This window comes from Oncorhynchus nerka, linkage group LG20 (genome assembly GCF_034236695.1).
Source record: "Oncorhynchus nerka isolate Pitt River linkage group LG20, Oner_Uvic_2.0, whole genome shotgun sequence".
NCBI classification, from domain to species: Eukaryota; Metazoa; Chordata; class Actinopteri; order Salmoniformes; family Salmonidae; genus Oncorhynchus; species Oncorhynchus nerka.
The window spans coordinates 16,931,183-16,944,645 of record NC_088415.1 but is presented as its reverse complement, the minus strand read 5'-3'; the positions used below and the strand labels follow the sequence as shown (position 1 = coordinate 16,944,645).

The 13,463-nt window shown below is 43.2% G+C and overlaps 1 protein-coding gene across 2 annotated transcripts in view; it reads right to left on the bottom strand.

Moving 5' to 3' along the window:
* LOC115101994 (deoxynucleoside triphosphate triphosphohydrolase SAMHD1-like) overlaps positions 1–13,463 on the bottom strand; it is a 38,458-nt gene that overhangs the window by 6,326 nt on the left and 18,669 nt on the right. For both annotated transcript variants that reach the window (XM_029621464.2, XM_029621463.2), the window contains exons 9-11: positions 2,088–2,196; positions 1,717–1,808; positions 1,422–1,537 (exon numbers count right to left, since the gene is read on the bottom strand). In XM_029621464.2, the coding sequence (XP_029477324.1) occupies positions 1,422–1,537; positions 1,717–1,808; positions 2,088–2,196 (317 nt within the window). The remainder of the gene's footprint in view (positions 1–1,421; positions 1,538–1,716; positions 1,809–2,087; positions 2,197–13,463) is intronic.

Below are 13,463 nucleotides of genomic sequence, written 5' to 3'. Positions count from 1 at the left end.
GAGACCAGGAGAGGAGACGGAGAGAGACAGGAGAGAGACCAGGAGAGGAGACGGAGAGAGAGACCAGGAGAGGAGACGGAGAGAGAGACCAGGAGAGGAGACCAGGAGAGGAGACCAGGAGAGGAGACCAGGAGAGGAGACCAGGAGAGGAGACCAGGAGAGGAGACCAGGAGAGAGACCAGGAGAGGAGACGGAGAGAGACCAGGAGAGGAGACCAGGAGAGGAGACCAGGAGAGGAGACCAGGAGAGGAGACCAGGAGAGAGACCAGGAGAGAGACCAGGAGAGAGGAGACGGAGAGAGACCAGGAGAGGAGACCGAGAGTGACAAGGAGAGGAGACCAGGAGAGGAGACGGAGAGAGACCAGGAGAGGAGACCAGGAGAGGAGACGGAGAGAGACCAGGAGAGGAGACCAGGAGAGGAGACGGAGAGAGACAGGAGAGAGACCAGGAGAGGAGACGGAGAGAGACAGGAGAGGAGACGGAGAGAGACAGGAGAGGAGACGGAGAGAGACAGGAGAGGAGACGGAGAGAGACCAGGAGAGAGACCAGGAGAGGAGACCAGGAGAGGAGACGGAGAGAAGACCAGGAGAGGAGACGGAGAGAGACAGGAGAGAGACCAGGAGAGGAGACGGAGAGAAGACAGGAGAGGAGACAGGAGAGAGACCAGGAGAGGAGACGGAGAGAGACCAGGAGAGGAGACGGAGAGAGACCAGGAGAGGAGACGGAGAGAGACAAGGAGAGGAGACGGAGAGAGACAGGAGAGGAGACGGAGAGAGACAGGAGAGGAGACGGAGAGAGACAGGAGAGGAGACGGAGAGAGACAGGAGAGGAGACGGAGAGGAGACGGAGAGAGACAGGAGAGAGACCAGGAGAGAGACCAGGAGAGAGACCAGGAGAGGAGACGGAGAGAGACCAGGAGAGGAGACGGAGAGAGACCAGGAGAGGAGACGGAGAGAGACCAGGAGAGGAGACGGAGAGAGACCAGGAGAGGAGACGGAGAGAGACCAGGAGAGGAGACGGAGAGAGACCAGGAGAGGAGACGGAGAGAGACCAGGAGAGGAGACGGAGAGAGACCAGGAGAGGAGACCAGGAGAGGAGACGGAGAGAGACAGGAGAGAGACCAGGAGAGGAGACGGAGAGAGACAGGAGAGGAGACAGGAGAGGAGACAGGAGAGGAGACAGGAGAGAGACAAGGAGCGTGGGAAGAGAAGAGGTTATTTATGCAAACCAAACCCAGGCAGTGATTATGGACATGAACGTGACAGAGAACCAGGTCTGGCAAACCCAGCCTGTTAGGAAAGCCATGACATCTAGAAAGAAAAAAAACCCTGACAACCAAAGAGGTTTGAACCATATAATGAGAGTGAGTAGACAAGACCAGAGCCATTCTACATATTATATTTCTATGAGGTTGAACTGACCAGTGAGTTTAGTGTAGGCCTCCATGTCATGTATTGCTGTGGAGATGGTGAACATTTCTCCCTTTGAACCTTGAATCTTGATGTGGGGTTCTGCCTCGATGAAGGCCTCTGTGATCCTGAATCAATACAGACAGGCACACACGCACTTAAATCAAACATGTCATTTTTAACCCATAACATACAGCAGAAAAGCACCTGAATGTCTGAGAACCTGTATGTATGACTATATAAGAGATCGTAAGTCAGCTAGATATTTAACAGTAGAATGAATAGCTGTTGATGTGAGAGCACTTACATTGTCTCTATTATGTGTCCCACTTTGTGCTGGTAGGCTTTTCTGTGGAGGTAGCTGCGTGTGTGGAACATGTCGTACAAATTACCCACTTCCTGTATGTGGACAACACACATGGATATCACTGGTAACGGAAGTGACCTTGTCCGAGCAGCCCATAGGGCAGGAGCCCATCTCCTGATTCTGTAGTGTGAGGCAGCTTGATGTACAAGTACACCCCCTAGACAGGACACTAGTCGATAGCTGGGCCTAGTCTACATCACCACTAAACTAGGCTAATACCTCATTACTTCACCAAGTTGAATGAAAAGGTAAATGAAAACATAACAATGAAGGGAATGAATGAGAGGTGAAATCTAGGGCCAAGCCTTCACCTTTTCTCTGGTGCAGATCTGCTTCTTCCCATCTACCTCACACACACGAGCAAACTTGAGGAAGCGATGGTAGTCAAAGTTATTCGGGATGCCCAGGTGGTAGCAGTCCCTATGGGGAGGGAAAGAGAGTGTTGGTTTGGTCTTCAGTCTGGGTCCTTTCCTTTATTAATACTGCTTAAGTATCCATTTGGTTTAAATGGGTTTAAACTGCTGTACTGTCGTTATACTCCTGACGTAATTGTATGTTCCTGTTGTCATTTAAGTAAAACATGTTTTTTTTTTAAAACGAGCTCACTAAACAAGATGTACATTTGTATTAATTTCCTCTGCACTACAATAAAACCTATTTGAGAAAGAAAGAGAGGGAGAGAGATTATAGATGGAAAGTTTCCCAAAGTGCACTTTTTTCCTATTATAAATTGGGTGGTTGGAGCCCTGAATGCGGGCAATCTGGACCCTCTTTCTGCCAAAACTATCCACCGAAATTGTTGCAACCCCATTACTAGCCTGTTCAACCTCTCATATCGTCTGAGATCCCCAAAGATTGGAAAGCTGCCGCGGTCATGCCCCTCTTCAAAGGGGGACACTCTGTTATAGACCCAAAAGGTTATAGACCTATATATCCATCCTGCCCTGCCATTCTAAAATCTTAAAAAGCCAAGTTAAACAGATCACCGACCATTTCAAATCCCACCGTACCTTCTCTGCTATGGAATCTGGTTTCCGAGCTAGTCACTGGTGCACCTCAGCCACACTCAAGGTCCTAAACAATATCATAACCGCCATCGATAAGAGACAATACCGTGCAGCCGTATTCATCGACCTGGCCAAGGCTTTCAACTGTCAATCACCGCATTCTTATCGGCAGACACAATAGCCTTGGTTTCTCAAATGACTGCCTCGCCTGGTTCACCAACTACTTCTCAGACAGAGTTCAGTGTGTCAAATCACAGGGCCTGTTGTCCAGACCTCATATATATATATAAAAATAAAGGGAACACTAAAATAACACATCCTAGATCTGAATGAATGAAATATTCTTATTAAATACTTTTTTCTTTACATAGTTGAATGTGCTGACAACAAAATCACACAAAAATGATCAATGGAAATCAAATTTATCAGCCCATGGAGGTCTGGATTTGGAGTCACACTCAAAATTAAAGTGGAAAACCACACTACAGGCTGATCCAACTTTGATGTAATGTCCTTAAAACAAGTCAAAATGAGGCTCAGTAGTGTGTGTGGCCTCCATGTGCCTGTATGACCTCCCTACAATGCCTGGGCATAGTCCTGATGAGGTGGCGGATGGTCTCCTGAGGGATCTCCTCCCAGCCAACTCCTGGACAGTCTGTGGTGCAACTTGGCGTTGGTGGATGGAGCGAGACATGATGTCACAGATGTGCTCAATTGGATTCAGGTCTGGGGAACGGGCGGGCCAGTCCATAGCATCAATGCCTTCCTCTTGCAGGAACTGCTGACACACTCCAGCAACATGAGGTCTAGCATTGTCTTGCATTAGGAGGAACCCAGGGCCAACCACACCAGCATATGGTCTCACAAGGGGTCTGAAGATCTCATCTCGATACCTAATGGCAGTCAGGCTACCTCTGGCGAGCACATGGGGGGCTGTGCGGCCCCCCAAAGAAATGCCACCCCACACCATGACTGACCCCCCACCAAACCGGTCATGCTGGAGGATGTTGCAGGCAGCAGAACGTTCTTCACGGCATCTCCAGACTCTGTCACATGTGCTCAGTGTGAACCTGCTTTCATCTGTGAAGAGCACAGGGCGCCAGTGGCGAATTTGCCAATCTTGGTGTTCTCTGGCTATGGCAAAAGTCCTGCACAGTATTGGGCTGTAAGCACAACCCCCACCTGTGGACGTCGGGCCCTCATACCACCCTCATGGAGTCTGTTTCTGACCATTTAAGCAGACACATGCACATTTGTGGCCTGCTGGAGGTCATTTTGCAGGGCTCTGGCAGTGCTCCTCCTTGCACAAAGGCGGAGGTAGCGGTCCTGCTGCTGGGTTGTTGCCCTCTTACGGCCTCCTCCACATCTCCTGATGTACTGGCCTGTCTCCTGGTAGCGCCTCCATGCTCTGGACACTACGCTGACAGACACAGCAAACCTTCTTGCCACAGCTCGCATTGATGTTCCATCCTGGATGAGCTGCACTACCTGAGCCACTTGTGTGGGTTGTAGACTCTGTCTCATGCTACCACTAGAGTGAAAGCACCGTGTAATTTCCACCTGTTGTCTATTCCATTTGCACAACAGCATGTGAAATGTATTGTCAATCAGTGTTGCTTCCTGAGTGGACAGTTTGATTTCACAGAAGTGTGATTGACTTGGAGTTACATTGTGTTGGTTAAGTGTTCCCTTTATTTTTTTGAGCAGTGTATATGTGTATATATAAATGATCAGTCTATAATTTTAATGGTAGGTTTATTTGAAAGGTGAGACAGAATAACAACAAAAAATCCAGAAAAACACATGTCAAAAATGTTATAAATAGATTTGCATTTTAATGAGGGAAATAAGTATTTGACCCCCTCTCAATCAGAAAGATTTCTGTCTCCCAGGAGTCTTTTATACAGGTAACGAGTTGAGATTAGGTGCACATTTTTATATTGTTGGCGGATCAGCTAAATATTGCAGAAAGAATATTGGTTCCATCAATGTAATTGTCTGCATCATTTCCAAACCCCCATATATGTTTTTGGTAAATATATATATCCATACATACCTATATAGATATACATACTTTTTTAAATAATATACCCCGCAAGCCCTTCCACCAATTGGAGTAAACTAATAAACACTTCTGCTTTTACCTTCAATTTATACATCTTATCCACTTTTTACAGACAGTCTATTTTAGAATAGTTATTTTTGTGTTTGTTTTTAGTCCTTCCTCCATTTCTGATGTCCATCCAGTTTGACTTCTATTTGTAACTGTGCTATTTCACAAAAGTTCTGAATATAAATACATTTTACAGAGCCTGTGTGTCCTACATGTTGGATTAATCAGACCATATTTCCACCGGTCAATTAGTTCCACCCTTCAGCTCCATTCAACCTCTCCCATCTATCTCTCAACATCATCCAGTCCCACCCTTCAGCTCCATTCAACCCCTCCCATCTATCTCTCAACATCATCTAGTCCCACCCTTCAGCTCCATTCAACCTCTCCCATCTATCTCTCAACATCATCTAGTCCCACCCTTCAGCTCCATTCAACCTCTCCCATCCATCTCTCAACATCATCTAGTCCCACCCTTCAGCTCCATTCAACCTCTCCCATCTATCTCTCAACATCATCTAGTCCCACCCTTCAGCTCCATTCAACCTCTCCCATCCATCTCTCAACATCATCTAGTCCCACCCTTCAGCTCCATTCAACCTCTCCCATCTATCTCTCAACATCATCTAGTCCCACCCTTCAGCTCCATTCAACCTCTCCCATCCATCTCTCAACATCATCTAGTCCCACCCTTCAGCTCCATTCAACCTCTCCCATCTATCTCTCAACATCATCTAGTCCCACCCTTCAGCTCCATTCAACCTCTCCCATCCATCTCTCAACATCATCTAGTCCCACCCTTCAGCTCCATTCAACCTCTCCCATCTATCTCTCAACATCATCTAGTCCCACCCTTCAGCTCCATTCAACCTCTCCCATCCATCTCTCAACATCATCTAGTCCCACCCTTCAGCTCCATTCAACCTCTCCCATCTATCTCTCAACATCATCTAGTCCCACCCTTCAGCTCCATTCAACCTCTCCCATCCATCTCTCAACATCATCTAGTCCCACCCTTCAGCTCCATTCAACCTCTCCCATCTATCTCTCAACATCATCCATTTTAGATCTCTATTTGCCATATATTTTTCAACTGTGCTGTGATGCTTCAAATGACTTGAACCTTCCTATTCTCATAGCTTCTACAGATTATAAATGAAAAATAAACATTTTTGCTAAAATAATTATTATATTATTGATTATGGCTTTTCAAATCACCCAGTATTGCTGTCTGCAGCGTTAGTTCTAGGCAAATGTTGCAATTCTTCAGCCATTCCTGGACCTGTGACCAAAAACGAGCTACATATGGACAATACCAAAATAAATGATCTAATGACTCTGACTCACAGCAGAATCTACAGAGCTGGGATCAATCGAACGTGGGCCGGTGTAATCTGAATAAAGGGGAAAAGGCCCTTCTTGAACATTGTGGCAAAAGCCAAAAAAGATCAGACCCCTCCCTCAGTGGCCGGTCCAGATCCAGAGCCACATTCATGGGCTCTAAGACCAACTATTGACTGAGGAATGAAAGAAACTGCCACAACAGCAAGTGACCAGCAGAGGGAGCCAAATGCACAGGAACTACAAGTACTGGGCATAAATCCTGTTATGGCTGCGAACCCTGTACAGGGATCAACATCAGGGGAAATTTCAGAAAAAAATACAACTTTGTAACAACTTTGTAACATTAAACAACTTTGTAACATTAAACATTCTTGACCACCGATCTTCTTGAAATCTAGCTGGGTAGATAGCCAATGAGCTGAGGTAAACGCCAGTATGTAATGGTTTTGGGTTGGAGCACCATTCCTTGTTTGATATCGCATGGGTAACAAACTCCATTCTCACCTTGACGATCAGAGGAGTTGCTGTGAGGCTTGTTATGCGCAGCTGTATTTCGGAAAGTTGTATTTTCAACGATTTCATTGAAGATATCATGGCGAATAAATCAGGAAAAGCGAAGTCAAAGTCTAAAGTGAAAGTAAAAAAGTGAAGGTGAGAGATTTTTTGTTTGAGGAATCTTTGAGTGTTATGGTTCAATCAGGAACTGAGGAGCTGTACTTCTGGACGTACTTCTGGACGGGTAAGTGCTAATGCCGTTTTATGAAATATAAATATATTTTTTTACAAATTTGCAATGAAATGTGTGGTTTGTTTGGGTGTGTGTGTTGGTTTGTTTAGGTGTGTGTGTGTGTGTATATATATATATATATATATGGAGTAGAACAGCAAACACACATGGCCACTGCGCCTGCTACTCCTCTTCATTTCCATATGAAATAGCCATTGGGTGCTGTTCAGGGGAGGGCAGGCCCACAACAATGGCCGGAGTTGAATGGAACAGCACTTCACCTTAGTGACTGTTCCCTCTGCTCTATACAATACATATCTGTTAATTTTATGTGATGATAAAAGGCTCATACAATACAAATATTTTTTAAATGTTTTCTTTCACAGTGATAGCGACTCCGACTGGGAGCCCCCGGTGCCAAGCTGCCTGCTCTACCTCTGCCCCCAGTGGTGTTCATATGCCACAGTTCATTACTGCAGGCATGACTGTGCCTCAGGGCCAAAAGGGCACAGCATGGAGGCGTCGTTGTGTTCTGTGTCGCATGAACTGCACCACTTGTTCAGTTTGCCTCTGCTTTACATCAGAAAGAGACTGCTATGGGACATGTTTTGGGACATATTTTATAAATTGAAAAAAAAAAAAAACATTTTTTTGTGTGTGTGTTAGAAGTGCTTTTTGATATGTTGTATATAGTTATTTGCACTGCTGTATATAGGTATAGGTCATTTCACCATTTCGGCCACTTGGGTACATTTGGGCAACTTGTGTGGGACACCTGGGTGACTTCATGCTAAATGTCATGTTGCTCACCCATTCCTGAAGTTATCAGTCTGAAACTTTGCACACCTACAGTTTCCCTCTTGTGTTATCCATCAAAATTATCTCCAGCATCCTATCCGACTGTGTGGCTATTCTAGTACATGTGAAAGATGATGCTACAACAATAAAAACAGAAAACGTATGCTCTTTCTTTCTCTTTTCTTCCACCAGATCTGTGTTATATTCTCCTACATTCAATTAACATTTCCACAAACTTCAGAATGTTTCCATTCAAATGATACCAATAATATGCATATCCGTGGCACTGGGGTTGAACTACAGGCAGATAGATTAGCGTATGTCTTCAGGCGGAAATTGAGAACAAAGGGATGCAGCCATAACAGGTTAAACAAGAACCAACCTACAGAAAGACTGAGGAGGAGTGGTATGAACAGACATACCAAACCAACGCCCCAACAGAAGAATACTTATGGGCATCAGTGCTGAAGGAACTAACATTGGACTAAGTGCTACTTAATCTGGGGCGGCAGGGTAGCCTAGTGGTTAGAGTGTTGGACTAGTTCAAAAACTCCCGAGCTGGCAAGTCTGTCGTTCTGCCCCTGAACAGGCAGTTAACCCACTGTTCCTAGGCAGTCATTGAAAATAAGAATTTGTTCTTAACTGACTTGACTAGTTAAATAAAGTTAAAATAAAATAAATAAAAAATCTTGAGCACGCGGCAACAAAAAGTGGCAAGGACATAATGTAATGGCACACTGTGTTAAGATTGCACTCCCGAACATCTTCCCCCAAACTGAGTGTCTAAAAGAGGTATAAGAGGAGGAGAGATCAGTGCCTAGGCATGATCCTCAACCCATTTGGACATCATAGAGAATAATCAGACAAGGTGAATTACTTTTACTATACTCTGTTTGTATTGACTACTTTGACATCAAGGCACGAGCAAACTATTGACTGGTACATCTTAAGAATTGTGTTGTACACTGGAAGCTCACACCACATAAAAATAATAAGAGAATAAGAGAGAACTTCAGGCGTAGAGAACTCTTGGGAGCAACAAGTTCCATCTTGGGTGTGTCAGTGAAAATTGCAGTTTGGCAAGATGGAAAAAGCCCAGAAATAAGTAAGCCTCGTAGTAGCAGAGGGTCGATAAAAGGGAATCAATATCTAAACAGTAGGCAGTAAAAAGTGGAACCATAGGAAATTCGGACTACATAAGAAAATTATAGTATTATAAACAGTGGGGGCTGCAAAAATATGACTACTCTTATAAAGAGCAGTTTGGGGAAGGACCAAGGGAATAGAGCTTCAAGGTAAATATATGACTACTCTTATAAAGAGCAGTTTGGGGAAGGACCAAGGGAATAGAGCTTCAAGGTAAATATATGTTTTTTTGCTTTGTTTAAGAGTTATAAGAAGTGTGTTAAGCGATTTACATTTGCAATATTATTTGGCATAGCATAGCGCATTAAGGATTGATTGGGCATTATTGATGTATTGGGACTGTATAACCATTGAATTGTAATAACGTGTATAACACAAAAAACAGAGTGACTTAATAAAAGCTTGAAACTTTGACAACTAGGCCAGATTAATGATCTGGAGATCAAACGCCTTTGACACTGAACAGAAAGTGACCCTGGTTATAGGTTAAAGTGATTGCACTAAAGAATATTTCATTGTGTAGACAATAATATATCTTTGGAAAAGTCAAATACATATAGCAATACTAGTTTCCCAGTGACTACTAGCTGACCAGCATAATAACTAACAGAAAATAAGTTATTAGGTATTGATATATAAAAGAGGAAGACACAAGGTAAGGGAGTATAGGAAGAGACTATAAACATAAAGTAATAAAGTACTCATCTATCCAAGGCCCCATACTAGACCAGGAAATAAGGGAGTGACAACGTGAACGAAGGAACAAACCCAACTCACGCGAAGGGCCATTACAAATATATAGAAGGGTTGGTAGGGCCGCACGGCAAGGCCCTCGTTGCGCCGAAGTGACTAAAATCCTAATGAACTCTGCCTATCCAGAAAACGGGATAGAGGCTTTTACTGCAGGCGACGGGCAACAGTTAGCACCGTGACAACATAGGATGAGACATTTGTACCAATTTACTAGAGAACCAGTTTGGATTTAAGTGTAACTTTTGTATGACTGATGCCTTTAGTGAGAGGTCTAATGCTTTAATATTTAATAATGTCTGCCCTCCGAAATTCATATTCGTTATATAAATAGGCCCTTTTAAATTTTCTGGCTTGCCGTTCCAAATCAAATTGAATATTTTATGTTCATATAATTTAAAAAGCAAGTCACTAGGTGTAGGCAAAACCATAAGCAAATAGGTAAACTGTGATATGACTAAAGAGTTAATCAGGGTGATTTTTCCACAAATAGACAGGTATTTTCCTTTCCATGGTAGCAAGATCTTATCTATTTTTGCCAACTTTCTATAAAAATTTATTGGAGTGAGATCATTTATTTTTGGGATTTGTATACAGAGTATGTCCACATCTCCGTCAGACCATTTAATTGGTAAACTACATGGTAATGTAAAATGTGCATTTGTTAGTGATCCAATACGTAATATAGTACATTTATCATAATTTGGTTTTAATCCAGAGAGAATAGCAAAAGGTATCTAGATCCTCTATGAGGCCGTGGAGAGACTAATTGTGGTTTTAAAAGAAAACATGAATCATCAGCGTACAATGACACCTTAGTTTTTAAGGCACGGATTTCTAATCCCTTAATATTGTTTGATCTAATCTTAACAGCTAACATTTCAATGGCAATAATAAATAGATATGCCGATAGTGGACAACCTTGTTTTACTCCTCTAGAGAGTTTAACATTTTCTGAGATGTAGCCATTATTTACTATTTTACACCTAGGGTTACTATACATGACTTTAACTCATTTTATAAGAGATTGCCCAAAATTGAAATATTCTAGGCATTTATATATAAACTCCAGTCGTACTTTATCAAAAGCCTTTTCAAAATCAGCTATGAAAACCAGGCCTGGTGTCCCCGATATTTCATAGTATTCTATTGTTTCCAATACTTGTCTTATATTATCTCCAATGTATCGTCCATGTAAAAAACCTGTCTGATTAGGATGAATAATATCTGACAATATTTTTTAAATTCTATGAGCCAAGCATTTTGCGAGGACTTCTGCATCACAACACTGAAGTGTAAGAGGTCTCCATTTTTTAAAAATGGACTGGATCTTTATATATACCACTTGGGTCCTGTTTCAGTAATAATGATATCAGACCTTCTTGTTCCGTGTCTGATAATCTACCATTTATATAGGAGTGGTTAAAACATGCTAATAATGGTCCTTTGAGGATATAAAAAAAGTTGTTTATACTTCCACTGGTATGCCATCCAGCCCTGGAGTTTTCCCATCCTTAAAGGCCCCAATTGCATCAAGCAGTTCCTCCTCTGTAATTTGGCCTTCACATGAGTCTCTGTACAGATGTTAATTTTACAATATTATTAGGAAAACAAATCCATACAATTAGTTTCAGTTAGTGGAGATGGAGGAGCCTGAAATGAAAACATATTCTTAAAGTACTTTACTTCCTCTTTCAAAATATAATTTGGTGAATCATGCGTGACGCCATCATTTGTAACAAGTTTTAATAAAAACATTTTGGTAGAATTTCTATATTGAAGATTGAAAAAGAATTTGGTGCATTTTTCCCCATATTCCATCCAGTTCACTTTATTTGTATAATCTATTACACTGGATCTTTCTTGAATAAGTTCCTCCATTTCTTTTTGTTTTTCCTCTAACTTATTCTGTGCCTCTATGGTACCGTTTTAATTGCACATTCTTAAAGGGAGTGCTCCTAATCTCATCTTTTACCTGTATAAAAGACACCTGTCCACAGAAGCAATCAATCAATCCAAACTCTCCACCATGGCCAAGACCAAAGAGCTCTCTAAGGATGTCAGGGACAAGATTGTAGACCTACACAAGGCTGGAATGGGCTACAAGACCATCGCCAAGCAGCTTGGTGAGAAGGTGACAACAGTTGGTGCAATTATTCGCAAATGGAAGAAACACAAAAGAACTGTCAATCTCCCTCGGCCTGGGGCTCCATGCAAGATCTCACCTCGTGGAGTTGTAATGATCATGAGAACGGTGAGGAATCAGCCCAGAACTACACGGGAAGATCTTGTCAATGATCTCAAGGCAGCTGGGACCATAGTCACCAAGAAAACAATTGGTAACACACTACGCCGTGAAGGACTGAAATCCTGCAGCGCCCGCAAGGTCCCACTGCTCAAGAAGGCACATATACATGCCCGTCTGAAATTTGCCAATGAACATCTGAATGATTCTGAGGACAACTGGGTGAAAGTGTTGTGGTCAGATGAGACCAAAATGGAGCTCTTTGGCATCAACTCAACTCGCCATGTTTGGAGGAGGAGGAGGAAGGCTGCCTATGACCCCAAGAACACCATCCCCAACTTCAAACATAGAGGTGGAAACATTATGCTTTGGGGGTGTTTTTCTGCTAAGGGGACAGGACAACTTCACCGCATCAAAGGGACGATGGATGGGGCCATGTACCGTAGAATTTGGGGCTGCAGGGTAGCCTAGTGGTTAGAGCGTTGGACTAGTAACTGGAAGTTTGCAAGTTCAAATCCCAGAGCTGACAAGGTCGTCTGTCGTTCTGCCCCTGAACAGGCAGGTAACCCACTGTTCCTAGGCCGTCATTGAAAATAAGAATTGGTTCTTAACTGACTTGCCTAGTTAAATAAAGGTAAAACATTTTTTTTTTAATTAACAACTTGGGTGAGAACCTCCTTCCCTCAGCCAGGGCATTGAAAATGGGTCGTGGATGGGTATTCCAGTATGACAACACATGGCCAAGGCAACAAAGGAGTGGCTCAAGAAGAAGCACATTAAGGTCCTGGAGTGGCCTAGCCAGTCTCCAGACCTTAATCCCATAGAACATCTGTGGAGGGAGCTGAAACCTTAATGACTTGGAGAAGATCTGCAGAGGAGTGGGACAAAATCCCTCCTGAGATGTGTGCAAACCTGGTGGCCAACTACAAGAAACGTCTGACCTCTGTGATTGCCAACAAGGGTTTTGCCACCAGGTACTAAGTCATGTTTTGCCGAGGGGTCAAATACTTATTTCCCTCATTAAAATGCAAATCAATTTATAACATTTTTGACATGCGTTATTCTGGATTTTTTTGTTGTTATTCTGTCTCACTGTTCAAATAAACCTACCATTAAAATGATAGACTGATCATTTCTTTGTCAGTGGGCAAACATACAAAATCAGCAGTGGATCAAATACTTTCTCCCTCACTGTATCAATGATGTCGCTCTTGCTGCAGGTGATTCTCTGATCCACCTCTACGCAGACGACACCATTCTGTATACATCTGGCCCGTCTTTGGACACTGTTAGCAAACTTCCAAACGAGCTTCAATGCCATACAACACTCCTTCCGTGGACTCAAACTACTTTTAAATGCTAGTAAAACTACGTGCATGCTCTTCAACCGATCGCTGCCCGCACCCTCCCGCCCGCCTACCATCACTACTCTGGATGGTTCGGACTTAGAATATGTGGACAACTACAAATACCTGGGTGTCTGGTTAGACTGTAAACACTCCTCCCAGACTCACATTAAGCATCTCCAATCAAAACTTAAATCGGCTTCATATTCCG